Source organism: Emys orbicularis, chromosome 7 (assembly GCF_028017835.1).
Source record: "Emys orbicularis isolate rEmyOrb1 chromosome 7, rEmyOrb1.hap1, whole genome shotgun sequence".
Lineage (NCBI taxonomy): Eukaryota > Metazoa > Chordata > Testudines > Emydidae > Emys > Emys orbicularis.
In genome coordinates, this window is record NC_088689.1 from 63276280 (window position 1) to 63294098 (window position 17819).

Below are 17819 nucleotides of genomic sequence, written 5' to 3' on the forward strand. Positions count from 1 at the left end.
ATGTAATCATAGACTTTTAAAAACAAATTCTATATTTGTGGATAATCTAAGCATCATACCCAGATATACAGACACACTTTTCTCAACCTATGTATTATATAATTTTTTTTAACATTAGCTTTAATAAACTTTTTAAATCTTTTCTTCCTTCCTTTATCTTGAATGCTGACTTGTCTATAGTGTCACAGTTCCTTCATGCCACTTCCTGTTGTTTGGTCTTCCTTATCTATCAATTAATTACATTCCATTACATTGCTCACATTCTCTAATTTCTTCACAACTGGCTCCATTTCTTTAGCCACAGGTGCCTCTCTCAATCTTTATTGTACTGGCGTTTCTCACCACGATTGTCATTCCACTCTGTAACAACCACCACCACAACTGGCACTATGATTTTAAGACTTTTCCCTTCCGGTGCTAGGCTTGTCCAAAGTACATGACTTCCACCATGAGAGTTACCATGCCCACCATTTTGCGCACTTAACCAGAGTGCCACAGGATGTGCCTCAGTGTTTCTATATCTGTGCATAGTAGAGTGACTTGTTTCTATATCCATTGGAACATTGTTAACCGATCCATAAACATGCTTTGCAAGACTTGTTTTTCAGTCAAAGGCAAACATTCTTTGTTTCTGGCTTTTAGAATAACTATCCTCGTTCTTTCTCCAGGTCAGCCCCTGGGAATCTTTTTCCTTTATGGCAACACAAGCACAAAATGTACATTTGGTAAAGCTATCTCACATTTGTCACTTGCTCCTTAGTCAACATATGTTAAGATTTACATTACTTGTTGAAAGCCCACAAATGAATGGGAAAACCATTTAGTCATTAAGAAAGCTAACAGTATACCACATCAGAATACTTTTTATATAGCCAAATACAATAACATCAGGTTGTTGGCCTTTCACTCTGGTAATTGGCTAATTTACTGGAAAAGAGTTTAACTTATATAGTAACACTGCTCCCGCAGCCTCCTAGGGGTGTTTTGGTCTCTACTGTGTCACAGACCATTGTGACCTCCATGGGATGAGTTCTCTATTTCTTGGCTTAGTTCCCACTGTGTTCCTTAAAGGCCAGATTCAGCTGCCTTGGCCTGTCACATAAGTAGTACCTTGAGTGCCAATTATCCCCTTGTATATTCTCATTAATTTCAGACCTATGTCTGTAGTATATACACCTCTACCTCGATATAACGCTGTCCTCGGGAGCCAAAAAATCTTACCGCGTTATAGGTGAAACCACGTTATATCGAACTTGCTTTGATCCACCGGAGTGCGCAGCCCCGCCCCCCCCAGAGCACTGCTTTACCACATTATATCCGAATTCGTGTTATATTGGGTCGCGTTATATCGGGGTAGAGGTGTATGTCAGAACATACTCCAGTCAGTATTGGTGTCTCATCACCAGGCATCCTAGCAATTCATTTGCCACGGAAAAATGCAGAATTTAATTTTTTCACAGAATCTTTAATTTTTACATTTTATGAAAAAATAAAAACCATATTAATTATTAACTAAATTTTACTGAACATACCAATGTCACTTATTCAATGCACACAACCTCTCCCTCTTGTGGCTGATTTTTTGAATGCGCTTTAAATTTACATTGCTAAACATACTTCAATAACCTGCTTCCAGCATATAGAGCAGTGGTGGGCAACCTGTGGCCCATCAGAGTAATCTGATTGCAGGCCGCAAGACATTTTGCTGACGTTGACCGTCCGCAGGCATGGCCCCCGGCAGCTCCCTGTGGCCGTGGTTTGCCGTTCCCGGCCAATGAGAGCTGCGGGAAACAGTGTTTCATTTTATTCGCAGAAAAATGTAGATTTTTGTTTTTTGTATCAGAGAATTTTGGTTTTTTATCCTGGAAAACTAGGATTCCTGCTCATCACTTTCTGGTTCATCCATTTCCCTTTCTCGTATTTAGTATCTTGGTGTCATCTGGCAGATCATCACTGGTGTCCCTGAAAGTCTAATCTGCAGGTCTAGGCAGAACTTCTCTACCTTGGTTTGAATAAAGGCAAGTGATCCAAGGTCCTTGTGTCTCCATCTTTTTCACCTTTAGTGTTATTTCTGGAAGGCTTCTTTCCCCCAGACTTCTCCATCAGCTTGACTATTCACATGCCTAGTGACCATTCTTGCTGTCTGCTGTTTTCTTTTAGATCAATCTATCTTAGTGCCCAGTGCCTTGTTGCTTTATGGCTCCCTGTTCCAAAGACTTTACAAAAGGAATCACTGTTCTCTTTTGTCTGATTTGTTGGATGCCCTGACAGTCAGCTTGAATTCATATGGGATACCTATGTATGGGCTCTGCTTGTTTCCCCTGTGCGGGCTGTAGGGTCAGGAAAATGCCATGCATGGTCTTCCCCTCCAGTCGGATCCCACAGAAGCAGCAGTTTCAGCTGCACATGTTCAAAAACAGCCTTCATCTACTTTGCTTATTATAGCTAGCAAGGTTCTAGGAATTCTTTCTGGACTGACTGACAGATCTATTTCTTCCTTATTGTGGCTTTTGTGGGCATGAGGTCAGTGAGCTGAGACAGTGTCTATCTTTGAATGGATCTTTCCAAAGCCCCTCCTTTCCCCCCTTTAGGTCTTTCAGAAATTTTAAGTTTAGTTATTTTCAGTTGAGTTTAAAGGAAATTTTTTACACACTGGTAATGTTGGTTCATTGCAGTTTGCATTACAAGCACGCCGGTGCCACACATTTTGTCTTGTGCATAAACTACATGATTCTTATTGCTTTCACAGCTCATTATGGTCTCTGCCTGTCACAGCAAACGGCCTCTACAGTTCAGTATTGTACCTTTCACTTTCATTTTTTTAACGGAATGTTGCTTGCCTCTACTAATGTTTTACTTTACCTACATAGTAGTTTTCTGTTGGAATATTTCTCATTGCTTGCCTGCTATCATCTTGTTATACTACTTCTAATGTATGCATCCAAATGGTCCTTTGTCTTTAGGACATGGTCCTAGTTTTTTTGCTCTTGCTGAAGTGAACTGCTGTTTTGGTGTAAACATTTTCTTAAAACAAATGCTACACAAATAAACGACTACTAATAACTTCTGACTCTTGTCTTTTGTCTTCATTTGGCAAGAATCTTTGAGATGTTCTGAGTCATGATTCACAGGACCATAAGAATATTTTGATATTCTGAGTTCCCCTGGTGGTTATTCAGGTAGTAGAAGATGCACAGCAAGTGCAAAACTTGCTGAATAATGTCTGTTTTGTTTTGGTATCTGCATGTAACAGCTGGCACTTGTTTATAATAATTTTGTGGTAAAATCTGAAGTGTGCATTTTGTTCGATGACCTCAGATTACATTTTAGCTAGATCACACAGTCCCTCATGATATCACAAGTGTGCATCACAGATATGCAACCTCCATAGAGCGAATGACTGGTTTGTCTTATTTTGTAATAAGTTGATAACATATTCTCAGGAACACTTAGATTTACTACTTCCTCACCCATCAGTTACATTCAGAATTGCACTACAAAATGGTCCAGTACTGTGGTGTTTCCTGGCCAGCTTATGTTTTCCAATCCTGTCACTCATGCAATTGGCCGTAGATATTTCCTCTTTTTGGTTTAAGAACTGTGATCAAAGTATGCAATCTATAGAACTAACTTTGAGCAATATTTTTGAGGGTCAGCATGCACTACTCTCATTTGATCAGTCATCAGGGATTGTATGTTCTGCATGTAAAAGGAAAAGATTTTTGCAGATTTTTGTAAACTCAAACATTTGACGTCTAATTACTTACAGTATGAGTATTTCAACTCTTTTTAAAAGAATTTATGAAGGATACTGCAAAATCTGGATTTTGCTTTTCCTGCTCAAATATTAATGTGAAAAGGTGGGTGAGGTAATATCTTTTATTGGACCAACTTCTGTTGGTGAAGGAGACAAGCTTTCGAGCTTACAGAGTTCATCTGTCACAACTAAATAAAAGGTGGAACAGTTTGTTTAGCATAAGGAGTTCACATGTTAACATGTGACGTGTGCAGTTGCTAGGTTTGCAGTTGTAGGATAAATTGGGTTATAGATTGTTGTAATGAGCCATAAATCCAGTCTCTTTACTGAGTCCATGATTTTTAGTGTCTAACAAACTTATGCATTTAAGCTCCCAGGCTCATCTTTTGAAGGTGTTGTGCAGGTTTCCTTTGATGATGAGGACTGAGAGGTCAGATATGGAGTGATTGTTTTGTGAAAATTTAATGTTGTTGTGTGAGTGTTGTCATGTAGATTTTATATATGTAGTCTAACGTAAGCAAAATTAATTTTGCTTACAAACCATTCCGTAGTAGAACAATATGGCTATTTCAGTGATAAGAATGGAACACGGTTTACCTGGAGATAGGCCAAAAAAGGTGACCTGCATACTGATTGGTTCTTGAGGCTAGATGTGAGGCTTATGTAAGCAGACAAACAAGTTGCACTTGGCAGCAATTTTATAAATATGTTTTGACAAATCTGGTTTGTCTGAAAAAGCAGGTAAGTTACTGAAAGGCAGCATTATTTAGATAATAGAGCTTTAGCCTTTAAACTTGTGCATGTTAAGACCAATTTGATTGGCTAAAGTACAGAAAGGAAAGTGTTGTGTAAAGTGTGCAGCCAGGTGGAAAAAGAATACAGAACAGGAAGCACAGGTCACTTTCCTTACAGTACGTCAAGATGTCAGATGAAATACAAGACTTTTAGCATTCAGCTAGAAAAGTTCCCTTTAAGGGAAATGAAGAGTATTGAAATTTTCTTATGAGCTAGAGGCTTAGTTGAGTTATTTGAAGTATATACAAGTCACCCATAATACTACAAAAGGTCTCATAGCATTATTGAAAATGTAAAGTTGTTAGTAAATTGGGCAAATACAAGCTTTTTTTTTTTTTTTTTAAACTTCTTTGTAGGGATAGGAGGGGGATGTATACATTATAAATGTGCATTTACCCAAGGCAAAGGGCATACATGTTTTTGATCTAGACTTTCAATAATTATCATTTTTGCTTTATTTTAATCAATACTTGTGACAAAATTAATGAGGTTACTTGAGCCCTATGAAAAACATTGCAGTTTTATTCTGCATATTTAATTTTAAAACACTGAGATCAAAACTCTTATTCTGAAGGTATTTGTAGAAGTGACCATTACTAAATTAAAAATAGTAATTGCTTTCCAGTTTTGAGGCTGCATATCATGAGAACTTGTCATATAAGGCTAGCTACCATGCCACATTACTTAGAGGAAACTCGTGTTCCTCGGCTTAGATTTTTGACTGTGCACAAGGACGTTCTTCTAGTCCAAAGAAGACTGGCACAGGGACATTAATTGCTGTATCACAAAGCGGGCAAGAAAAATGAGGTGAAGAAATAGAGAACTCAACATTTCATATGCTTAAGTCCCCAGAGCAGCCTTCATGGGCTTGCTCAGAGCTTATACAGTTGATATCTCAAGTGAAAATTGGCCATGGAAGTAGGAGAGGGGTTAATGTTTACTTAACAATGGACTGTTCTTGACCATCAGGCTTCTCATGAACATCAGGCAGTCAGGTTTTCCTTTTTTTCGCCTCGGGAGTAAGCAGTTGTCAACAAGCAGTTCAAGGACCATCCCAGTGATCATTACATTATTATTGTTACAGTTCCCATAGACCTTCTAATATTCCAGTGCAAGTGGAGACAGATACATAGGCTGCTGCAGAAAGAGCGAGTTGCCTAAAAACCATGCAGCAAGTCTGTAGCAGAGCTGGGATTAGAATGCATGTTTGTTCTAGGTCTTTGCTTAACCATTAAACAACGCTGCTTCTCAGCATATGTCCACATCTTTACAAACAAGAAGTAGTTCCGGATCTTTTTTTCCTCCTTTCCTACTTGTCTCTGTTTAGCCCATCTAGATCATTTTATGTACCTGTTGCTAGTTAAAGCAAACCACCAACCTGAAATACTGTGTTCCCCACCATTTCTTTGCATTACAAACCCATCATTTTGCAGGTAGTTTACAACTGTTATTTTATGTGTTTGCAGTATTGTTGCAGCCATGTTGGTCCCAGGATATGAGAGAGAAGGTAGGTGAGGTAATATTTTTTATTGGACCAACTTTTGCTGGTGGACGGTACAAGCTTTTTAGGTAGAGCTCTGTGTAGCTTGGACGCTTGCACCTTCCACCAACAGAAGTTGGTCTAGTAAAAAATATTGTGTATGAGTAGTTATCCTCGCCAAAATGATGCCGAACTTTTCATCGGGATTGGAAAATCCATCTCAAGGAGATGGGCCTTAATTTTACTCAGTGGTGACATTTGTGAATTTGTTAAAGATGGAGGGGGGAACCTTATGGGTTGAGGTAGGGATGTGAAGGAGGCTCATTTGCAAATCAAGTTGAAGGGGTATCTATTTCTGCCCTAGATTGACTTCAGAACAGTTCTCATGGTTACTAGTTCTTCCATTTTTGTTGTGATAGTACTAAATTGTTAACTGAAATACTTAGCCGTATATTAATAAACATGCAGTATAGAAATAAACTGCATGAACATCTAGACACTCCAGTAATAACAGGAATACAGTTGAGCAAGGTGCTGTACAAACATAGGGCCTGATCCAGGAAGTTCCTTCCGCATGCATAACTCAAAGCGGAAGTTGTCCCCTTGTAGTAAAGTCACATATGTATTTAGGTACCTTTCTCTGTCTGGGCCACAGAGTAGAAGGGTGATCTCTGCCTCATAGAGTTCAGTCTAATGAAATTAGTTGACTGGTTTATTACAATATTTTAAAAACCTAGTTGGAATGAGCCATGTAGCTGCTGCTTGCATATTACTTGTATTGCCACTCCCCATGATGTAGCTGTTTAGTGATCAAAGACAAAGGGATCAGATCCTCAACACACTGGGACAACGGGTGAAGTCCTAGCAGTATAGGAATATGGGTCACAATGACATGCATTCAGTTAAGTCCATTTGCCTAGGACAGCAGTTCTCAAACTGTGGGTCGGAACCCCAAAGTGGGACGCAACCCCAAAGTGGGACGCGACCATGTTTTAATGGGGTTGCCAAGGCTGGCTTAGATTTGCTGGGGCCCGAGGCAGAAGCCCGAGCCCCACCTCCCAGGGCCGAAGCTGAAGCCTGAGGACTTCAGCAGTGGGTAGCGGTGCTCAGGTTACAGACCCCCTGCCTGGGGCTGAAGCCCTTGGTTTTGGCTTTGGTTCCCCCCACCCGGGGCAGTGGGGTTCGGGCTTTGGCTTTGGCCCTCCCCCACTCAGGGTGGCACAGCTCAGGCTTCGGTTCCACCCTCCTGGGGTTGTGTAGTAATTTTTGTTTTCAGAAGGGGGTCGCAGTGCAATGAAATTGGAGAACCCCTGGCCTAGAATATGAACAGTTGAACTGTAGCCTCTGTACCACAGGCAAACCATGGAGAGTTTATAAAGTAAAACTATGGGACAGCAGAGATACTGCCAAACTGAGTTCTTACACAACTATCTTTGGTATCTAGATTGTTCAATGCCTCGAAATCAATAAGAGTTGGGAGTGTACCTTAGGGAATAATGTGATTCTGAATCTCCAACCTAAAAACATCAGAGAAAGAAGACACAGTGGGTTCTTGTAGAGCCAAACACATCTGCCTTTTATTATCTCTAACCTAGCAAAACCGTACAATGCATTGGATTTCTTCTTACACTTATTTTTTATAAATTAATGATTTATCTTGTGGTAGGCACAGGCTCTTACTGAATGCCAAAACGGACTGTTCTTTATGTCTAAGCATGTATTGATTCTGCTCCCAACTATTTCTTATGTTGTGTTGGGCAAGTCACCTAAGCCAGTGGTTTTCAAACTTTTTTTTTCTGGCGACTCAGTTGAAGAAAATTGCTGATGCCCATGACCCAACGGAGCTGGGGATGTAGGGTTTGGAGTGTGGGAGGGGGCTCTGGGCTGGGGCAGGGGGTTGGGGTGCGGGAGGGGCTCTGGGAGGCTCAGGGCTGGTGAAGGGGGCTGGGGCGCGGGCTTACCTCGGGCGGCTCCCTGTCAGCGATGCAATGAGGGTGCTAAGGCAGGCTTACTGCCTGTCCTGCCACCATGGGCCGCGCTGTGCCCCGGAAGCGGCCAACAGCATGTCTGGCTCCTAGGCGGAGGCATGCAAGCGGCTCCACGCAGCTCTCGCCTGCAGGCACCGCCCTCAAGCTCCCATTGGCTGGTTCCTGGCCAATGGGAGTGCGGAGCCAGTGCTCAGGGTAGGGGCAGCACACGTAGGAGCTGGACCTGCTGCTGGCCGCTTCAGGTGTCGGAACAGGTAGGGATTAGCCTGCCTTAGCTGGGCAGAACCACCGACGGGACTTTCAATGGCCTGATCGGCGGTGCTGACCAGATCCACCACGACCCACTGCCTTATGTTCTGCCACCTGGTACTGGATCGCGACACACAGTTTGAAAACCACTAACCTAAGCCAACATTTTCAAATTGCCGTTGATTTTCGTTCCCTCAGTTTTTGTGCGCCTTATCTGAGAGATGGTGGGCATAATTTTCAGAAGTGCTGAGAGTCCGTTGATTCATTTGAAATTGTGTGGTTAGCTCTTCTGAAAATTGGAAATACAATATCTCAAGTAATGCACCCAAAATCCGTAGCATTTTTTAAATTTTTGTGCCTCAGGTTGCCTATCCTTAAAATGGAGATAACTACTGTGGCAAATTGCCGGCACTATTATGATGGGTCCCACGCTTTCTCCTCTTGTGGGGGATTAAGGGTGCCATTTTTCGCCCCTGAACTGGGGTATCAACTGTCCCACTAGTGTCCCAGAAAAACGGAGTGGAGAGGGAGGGACCCGGGCCTGCCCTCTACTCCGGGTCGTAGCCTAGGGGCCCTAGGGATAGCGGCGAACCACTTGAACTAGCGATTCCTTCCCCTGGGCTACTTCCCTCTCTGGCCCTTCAGCTTGTGGGGCTTCCTGCCCTCTCTCTGCTTGGGCCAAGTTTCTCCCAACCCCTTGTGTCTGTAGAGTTTCTCTGCTCTGCACAAGCCGAGTTTCCCTTTACCTAGGGTCTTGGTCTTCTGGCCCGCCACAGCACTTCTCCAAACTGCTCTCCTCCAAACTGCTCTCCGCTCCAACACCAAACCACTCTGCTTCAACTCCTTCAAACTGCTCTCCTCCAAACTGTTCTTCGCTCCAACACCAAACCACTCTGCTTCAACTCCTTTAAGCTGCTCTCCTCCAAATTGCACTCTGCTTCAACTGTCTGATTGAAGCAGGGGGGTTTTATCAGGTGACTGGCTTCATGTGCTCTAATTGGCTTAATTGGTTTCAGGTGCTCTAATTAATCTGTAGCAGCCTCTCTTCCCTCTACAGCAGTGGTTCCCAAACTTTAACAACCCGTGAACCCCTTTCACTAAAATGTCAAGTCTCGCAAACCCCCTCCTAAAAATGAATATTTCCAGGGATTTTCTCCTTTACCTGAGTATAAATTAGAAAAGCAGTGATCTTGGAAATATAAAATTGGTTTTTAGGACATGCTGATTACACACTATGTATTATTAATTATTATTTATCATGACAGTATTTTTATTACATTATGAAAACGGCAACACTCTTCCAAGATCTCACTTTCATCACTTGTATCACTTTGAATAAGCCTGTTATAATAAAAGGCTCGTAGGCTTCATCAAGGAGTAGCAGACGTGAAACAGCATGAAGGGATTTAAGAAGCCAACTCAGAGTTCCTCCTACACAAGCATTCAGGTCTTGAACAGTCCAGGCAAACAACGCACATTACAACAAAGCTTAAACTTATTATTCATAATAATTTTAAGAACAACAATAGCTACCTAGTTAATTTTAAAAACAGCAAAAAATATCCACCTCCCTTTGCATTTCTTATAAGGAGTCTTGAAGTTTAAATCTCAGTGTGATCGATCTGCTTGCTTTGATCTGTTTAGCTCTTGGAAGTCCAGGGGCTCCGGGCTGCTGGCCCCAGTGTCTCTAGGCACAGCTCTGTCCGCCATTAGGGAATTTTTTCCCGAGAACCCCCTGTAACATTTTGCGAACCCCCAGGTTCACGAACTGCTCTACAGGGAATAAGGCTCTCATCATCCTGGGGCTTACATATCTCCCATCAATCACTCTCCTGCTGCCCTCTGGCCATGCTATATCACACTATCTACCTTGGTAGTGTGCTTTGAGGGCCTCAGATGAAAGCTGGTATGATTATAATAAAGGCACCCCTTAATAAGGTTTCACTTTAAAATCCTTCATCTGTATGTTATTTTTTTAAAAATTATACGTCAGGCAAATTGTCAGTTTTTGTTTTTCTTGTGGAAAACTGCATTAGAAATTACAGAATTACAAATCTCAACATAGATCTAGATTATAACTACTGATCTGTGACCTGCATCTAAGATTAGAATCTGACAGTTCTCTGGCAGAGCTAAAATTACAACTGAATTTAATGCCAGGATGTTTTGAAACAAAATACTTCAAATTAACAAGTCTTGGCTGGAAGTTAACCTCTTCTTACAGTGACCTGATCCATGGATGTTTATAGCTGTCTGAGGGAATATGCACCATTAGGGTTACCATATTTCAGCAAGCAAAAAAGAGGATGGGAGGAGCCCCGCCCCTGCCCCTTCTACTCCCTCCCACTTCCCGCCCCCCTCAGAATCCCCAACCCTCCCCCTGCTCCTTGTCCCCTGACTGCCCCCTCCTGAGACCCTCCCCCCATCCTAACTGGCCCCCTAGGACCCTACCCCCTACCTGTACCCTGACTGCCCCAACCCTTATCCACACCCCCACCCCCAGACAGACCCCTGGGACTCCCACGCCCCATCCAACCACTCCCCACCCCCTGACAGCCCCCCCCCAGAACTCCCGACCCATCTAAACCCCTCTGCTCCCTGTCCCCTGAATGCTCCGATCCCTCTCCCCACCCCTGCCCCCTGACAGCCCCGCCCCCAGAACTCCCGACCCCCCCCCCTGCTCCTTGTCCCCTGACTGCCCCCTCCTGGGACCCCTGCTCCTAACTGGCCTCCAGAACCCCACCCCCTATTTATGTACAGGCGTGACTACCTGCCCTTTCCTGGTTATTATACGCGGCCAGTCCGCATCCACATCCAGTAATTAAATAAACTAATAATTTAAATTGGAATTTCATCCATTAATAAGTATTTATTATATAATTAAAACCATTCTATTGAAGGACAGATATTAAATAACACTAAATAAATTAATGTTCAAAACAATATTAAAAATTTGAAAATTTAGAGCATGGAAACCAAAATAGCTAAAATTTAGTTTTGGCAAGATACACGGAATGGAAACTCCGGGATCTTTACCTGTCACTGAATATAGCCATCATACCAATAGTGGAATATAAAACAAGTCTACATATACTCTCCTTAAAATTTTTACTTCTGTCCATTCCCAATAATTGTAACAAATCATTATTACCTTCACTCCCTTATTACCATTATTACCTTACTTAAGCCTCCCTGTTCCTTGTCCCCTAACTGCCCCCTTCTAAGCCCCCCCCGCACCCTAACTGCCCCCCCCCAGGACCCTACCCCCTACTTGTACCCTGACTGCCCAAAGCCTTATCCACCCCCCACCCCCAGAAAGTCCCCCCCGAACTCCCACCCCCCCGCCCCCGTCTCTTGACTGCCCCTTCCAGAACCTACCTGCCCCTTCTCCGACCCCCTGGCCCCCTTACCCTGCCGCTCGTCCCGGCACGCTGGGCAGCAGGGGAGGAGGAGCGGGGGAGGAGCTCCAGACTGCCGGAGGCGATCTGCGAATGCAGGGAGGGAGGGAGGAAGGGAGTGATCTCTGCTGCAGGGGAAGCGGAGGAGGGGCTCTCTCTGGCTGTCGGAGCCCCATGTAAGTGGCACCATCCGGCCGGCTGCCCTGTTAGCCGCACGCGCTCTGCATGGGGGGGGAAGTCCGGACATTTACAAATTCCCCCCGGACGCTATTTTTAGCTCAAAAAGCCAGACATGTCCGGGGGAATCCGGACGAATGGTAACCCTATGCACCATCAGTCACTGCTGAAATTTAAAAAACAACAAGAGTGATTCAGCCATCTAAACCTCATGTGTGACAACCCATTTGGGAGACTGTCGTGTAATTCAGCTTGATAAATATGTGGTTAACTCATTTTAGAAAATAATATTTAAAATGTAATGCAAGATACTTTTCATATGTACCTTTTTGATTTTTGTTTAAAAGGCATATTTCAAATGTACTGGATTGATCTGTTGTGATGTGTCAAGGGGTATTGAATTGTTTTGTCACTCAGTACAGGTATTACATACCAGTTTCTTTTTGAATGTCAAAGCTGTTATATAATTAATGTCTTTATGGATTTTTGTACCATCTTGATCCACAATGTTTGGGCATGGATTCTATCCTGGCAGCTGATTTAGTGAAGCTTGAGAGACTGTCTCAAAATGTCTCAGGCTTTCCATGTTTTATTTTGGGGTTATCCTGCATCATCAGTGGTGGCAAATAGTTAACTAAAGGTCAAGTTATTTTAAAGAGAGAGTCAATTGTAATACTTTGCAAAACAGTGAATGTATATAGTTAGGTTAAGTGTGTGTGTGTTGCGGGAAGCGGGGTGGAATTCTGGAGCAGCTGCATTGTTGTTGTTGTTCTTCCCGGTGTAGACTAGCAAAGCTGCTACATGCACTGATGGATCTTATTCCAGTTTCATCCATGCAATAGGCTCCACCATTGTCAATAACAGCTTTGCCCATAGTAGGGATTTGCAACACTGCAGCCACACCAGCAGCTGGCAACCAGTGTCTGTAATTGGGACAAATATCCAGTGTAGACAGAGGCCTCTCTATCTGCTGCTACTTATTTCCCATAAAATGTCTTGCACTTCTAGCACCTTGACTTGTCAACAGAGTCACCAACAAGTATGTAAGGGCCTCGATCTTGCAAACCAATCTGTATTGTCAGATCCCTGCACCCACTCAGTCTGAGTGAGTTCATTGGAGCCTCACGAGCCAGCATGCAGGACTGCAGCTTGTGTGGTTTTGTTTTTTTTTTTTTTGTTTTTTTTTTTTTAAACAAAATTCTTATGCATGGTTTTTATCCATTTAGCCTGGCTAATTATAATGAAAATATATTATTCGTTCAAGCCTTGAGAAGTTATCTGACAATCTAATCAAAATGTTTATATTCTTATCAGGTACAACAGGCAAAGCATCATCCCCACCACCTGTCTTAGACACAAGGCAGATGAATGAGAAACTAGAGACTATTTTATTTCAGCTCCGCCAGGTTACACGTGAGAGGGATGAGTTACGCAAGCGCCTTGCACTTTCATCTCCTGGATCAACCTTCGATGACTGCAGGTACAAAAAATATATATTTTATATTTGAATACATGTCTTTAAGGGGTGCTGTATGTATTTTGGTTTTCATGAGTTACATGGACTGCCATTCACAGCTAAAGCAGTGAGCAAGTAGATTGCAAAATGTGTTTATACCACTCCCAGAATGTATACACCTGGCACTAATATTTGTTGCTGACTCACGTGGATGATGAAAAGATACAGCTTTGTAGTTCCTGGGTGTTACCTCAACAGAAAACAAATGTCATGTGCCTATAGAAGGGCATTTTTCAAGCCCACTTTGCTGTTGGGTTCAAATGAGGATTGGCAGCACTCCAGTCCATGGAAATTCATTTGTCATTGGGTATGAGTCCATTCTCCACAGACCTGAGTCTCCTCTCACCACTTACCTTTGTAGTTTTTGGGGGGGCTGAGACCTACCACAAGGTCCTATGTTTTCTGGGGAACAGTGTTCTCCTAACTTCTTCCTGGGATCCTCAGCGGAAACTGGGTGACCACATGTAGGATTAAGAGCCACCTATTACTGCCCATTGCTTCTGAGCTAATGATTAGAAAGAGAGGGGTGATCAGCTCTTCCACTCCAAGAGTTCTGGTGCGAGAGTATATAAAACACTTGCAAAACCCACTTGCCCACAGTGAGTGGGCTTCTTAGGGCTGGAAAGTCACTGGCTCCTTCCTTGGAGAGGAGGGGTGAAGAAGTCATAGCTAATGTTATTGAGGAGGGGAGGGGAAAGTCAGTGGGCAAAATAGATAGAGCTGCTTCTGTTTACAAAGCAAAGGAGAGGAAGCCAAGGAGCAGAGCAAGCTCCAAACCACTTATCTTTGGGAGTAAGAGAGGAGGCCAGCAGCTTTCTGTGTGAGAGCAGGGCAAATGGACTAGCAGCGGCAACAGAGCCCTGCATAGAGATATGGCCCAGCCAAAATCCCTTGTAGGAAAAGAGGGCTCCCCACCACTAGCTTACTGGGGATGCAGCATGTACTGATTGTGGGGGCTGCACGCTATTAATGTGTAACTCTCCATCAAGCAATGCTGGGCAGCCACAAATTTAAATAATTAGTGCCGCCCCCAATAGACTAAGCCTGGGTAACCCCAATATTCATTGTTTTAATTTGAAAAGGGGGCTGCCTAGCAATCCGTTGTTGTTAGGTGGGAAGCATTAATTCAGAGTATGGGGTTTCCAAGGAAGGTGCGTGGAGATGGGGAAAGGGTTGGTTTGTTTTGAAGGAGCGAGGATGTGAAACATGGGTTTGAAGGGCTATGCTAGTACAGGTATTTTCCACCAACACTAGTAGACTCAGTCCTCAGCATAGTACTTGTCAGGGAAATATGTTGAGCCCTGGAGTAAATTTAGCCCCACGGCCACTGGATGCTGAAATGCATTTGCAAAGCACAGACTTCCTGGGAGGCCTGAGGCAAATCTTAGTCTGCGCCTCAGTTTCCCCATCTGTCAGTGTTGATGCCTATTGTTATGGGGTCTCTGCTAACCTGAGTATTAGAAGCAAGACTGTTAACTATGAACTTTCAGTCCCTCTGAACGTGATCAGGATTTGAACCAGTGAACTGGAGTTGAAAGGCTGTGTTTTCCATTACCAATCTCTGAGCCAGCCATTCTACATACCTCACAGGGGTGCTGTGAGACTTACTTAATGAGCATTAAACCCTTTGAACTTCTGTCACATATTCTATCAAAGGATCTCCAAAGCGTTTTTGTGTATCATTTGGCCAAATCCTAAAGTTATTAAGTTTTCACTTAGTCCTTACTCAGGCAGAACTCCCATTTGAAGCAGACTGAGTTTGCCCGACTTAAGGATTTGACTGCTTGACTATTTTATAACAATAATTTCTTGTAATATAAGTCAGGATATTATTATAAGGTTCTGTTGGGCTTTTAGAGTGCCAGGTTTTTTTCTTTTCTTTGAACAATAGATCAATCCACTGCTATAACTGCAGGAAATGTGTGCAATGGAAAATATATTTATATGCTTTTCACAGTCTTAAGAACAACTTTTTAAAAATATTGTGGTTGACCAATGTTTAAACCTCTTATATTAAAGAGGAATAGGTACTAGCTTCCAAACAATTAAAGGGATTTCAGAAATAGGAAATGAATAGATTGAGTTGACTTCACTTTCATTCTTTAATACTTTTTCATATTACTTTTAATTTCCATTTTGCAGTCCTTCCCCATGCGAAACTCCCATTGATCTTTGTAGGACCCTAGGGTTGGGCCCAGACAGTGTAAGTAGAGCTGTGCGAATATCCATTTTTTCTTCTTCGAGTGATTGCTCATGTGTATTCCACAATAGGTGCGCGTGCTCGCCACGTGCACCAGTGCCGGACGCAACCCCTGGAGTGGCGCCTCCATGGCGTGGTATAAGGAGCGCTGCGCGCTCCCGCCACCCTCAGTTCCTTCTTGCTGCCAGTGAAGATACTTCGGAACTGCTCTGCTGCAGCTTTGCTGTAGCTCATCCCCAAAACTGCTTGTTCATTCAGTGTATGGTACCTGTAGTTAGTTAGTTGTTTAGTTTAGTTTAGTTTAGCTCGTGCGCCCGGGCCGGGGCATGCCCTGTGCCCTGGGTTTTAAGTCATGCGACACTTGTAGGCAATCTGTGCCAGTGAGTGATCACACACGGACTGTTTATGCTGTTTGGGGGAACCCATTTCAGCGATCGCTGCAAGATTTGCAAGTCGTTTAAGCCTCCGACCAAGAGAGAAAGGGACATTAGGCTCCGGGCTATTCTGATGGAGTCGGCGCTGACCAAGGCTCCGGCGTGCCGCTCCTAGTCGACACCAGGCACCGCAGTGTTGGTGCGCAGTGACCCTTTGGCGCCATCGACTAGTTGGCACCGCTCCCCGTCCACGGGGCACGCCAAGAAGGCTAGTAAGAGGCCTTCTTCACCGCAGCACTGGAGTAAACCCAGGACAGAGGCTAGACCCATGTTGGGCAGTCCTTGATCCCCACTGGCCGCTAGGCCTCCGACTCAAGTCGAGTGGAGTAGCCCGGCCAATTTGGAGCAGGCCTCCCTGGATGCCCGGATGCCCTACACACTGGAGGCCCTGCAGGCAGCCGGTACCAGGAGCACCGCCAATGTCGGCCCCGCGCTCCAGAGGCAAGCCACCGCTGGTATCTCCGCAGTCACCCCCGGTTCGGTACCGGTCTCGGTCGAGGGAATGTTCCCGATGCGATTCATTGCCCAGCGACCGTTCAGGGCAAAGTCCATGTGGATCGCCCTCAACACCCCCCAGGCTGTCTGGTTGGGTTCTGTCTGACCGAGACTCTTGGCACTGCTCCACCTCGAGGAGCGAACACCGACGGGACCGAGGCAGACGACGCCAAAGGTGCTCGTCTCGGAGGGGCTATTGCAGCCGGTCACAGCACGAACGTCAACATCATTCCCGTTCGTCGTCCCACTCCAGGACCCCGCCACAGCACCGCCTCCGCAGCCCCGGGCGTTGATCGCCTGCGTCTCGCCGTTGCGGGTCCGCCCGCCGAAGCCAATCGTGGAGCAGTTGTTACTGATGGTACTGGTCCTCCACGTCGGGATCGCGGTCCTGTGGTCGGCATTGCTCCCGGCGCCACCGCTTCTCCCGGTCCAGGGACAGTGGCAAGTCATATGTCAGCCTGGCCTCCCTTCGTAGTTGTCCATCGATGGGCCAGGCCGAACAGCCAGCTCCGCCGGTGCCACAGCAGGTGCAGTGGCACCAGGCCCCATGGCCGGTCCAATGGTACCAGTGGGCACCGTGGCCCCTGATGCAGCCCACGGGTGGGGCTTGCTCAGTGGCCGGAGCCTCAGAAGGACCATTGGCCTCCCTCTCCAGACCTCCAAGGAAGGAGTCGGTGGGATGTACATCCTTTGCACCGTGCCTGGAGACCGACCAGGTGGTGGACCCTCCGGTGCCGATGGACACACAAAGTACCGCACCGGCCTCTTCACCCTCCCTGGATGAGGCGATTATGGCCCCTTCTTCCTCCATCCTGCAGGAGGACTTTAGGGCCCACCAAGAACCTTTAAAAAGGGTGGCATCAAGCCTCCGCCTCCAAGCAGAGGAGATGGAGGAGCCTTCGGACTCCCTGTTTAATGTACTGTCCTCCTCGGCACCGGGCAGGGTGGCCTTGCCTCTCCACGAAGGGGTGGCGAAAATTTCAAATGCCCTGTGGCAAACCCCGGCCTCATTGGCCCCTATCTCTAAGAGAGCGGAACGCAAGTATTTTGTACCCGCCAAGGGGCATGAACACTTATACACTCACCCTGCTCCTAACTCCCTGGTGGTCGAGTCAGTCAACCACAGGGAACGGCAGGGCCAACCAGCCCCTACCCCGAAAAATAAAGATTGAAGGAGGCTGGACTCATTTAGAAGAAAAATTTATTCGTCCTCAAGCTTCCAGTTACGGGTGGCGAACCACCAGGCTCTCCTGGGCTGGTATGAGTTCAATCTGTGGGGCTCCCTGCCCAAGTCCGAGGACTCCCTCCAGGAGTGCGACAGGAAGGAGTT

General features: G+C 45.0%; 1 protein-coding gene across 1 annotated transcript in view; it reads left to right on the top strand.

Moving 5' to 3' along the window:
• The window catches only part of DLG5 (discs large MAGUK scaffold protein 5), a 207015-nt gene that overhangs the window by 110824 nt on the left and 78372 nt on the right, over positions 1–17819 (top strand). Inside the window, exon 3 of the mRNA XM_065408068.1 lies at positions 13159–13324. Within this exon, the coding sequence (XP_065264140.1) occupies positions 13159–13324 (166 nt within the window). The remainder of the gene's footprint in view (positions 1–13158; positions 13325–17819) is intronic.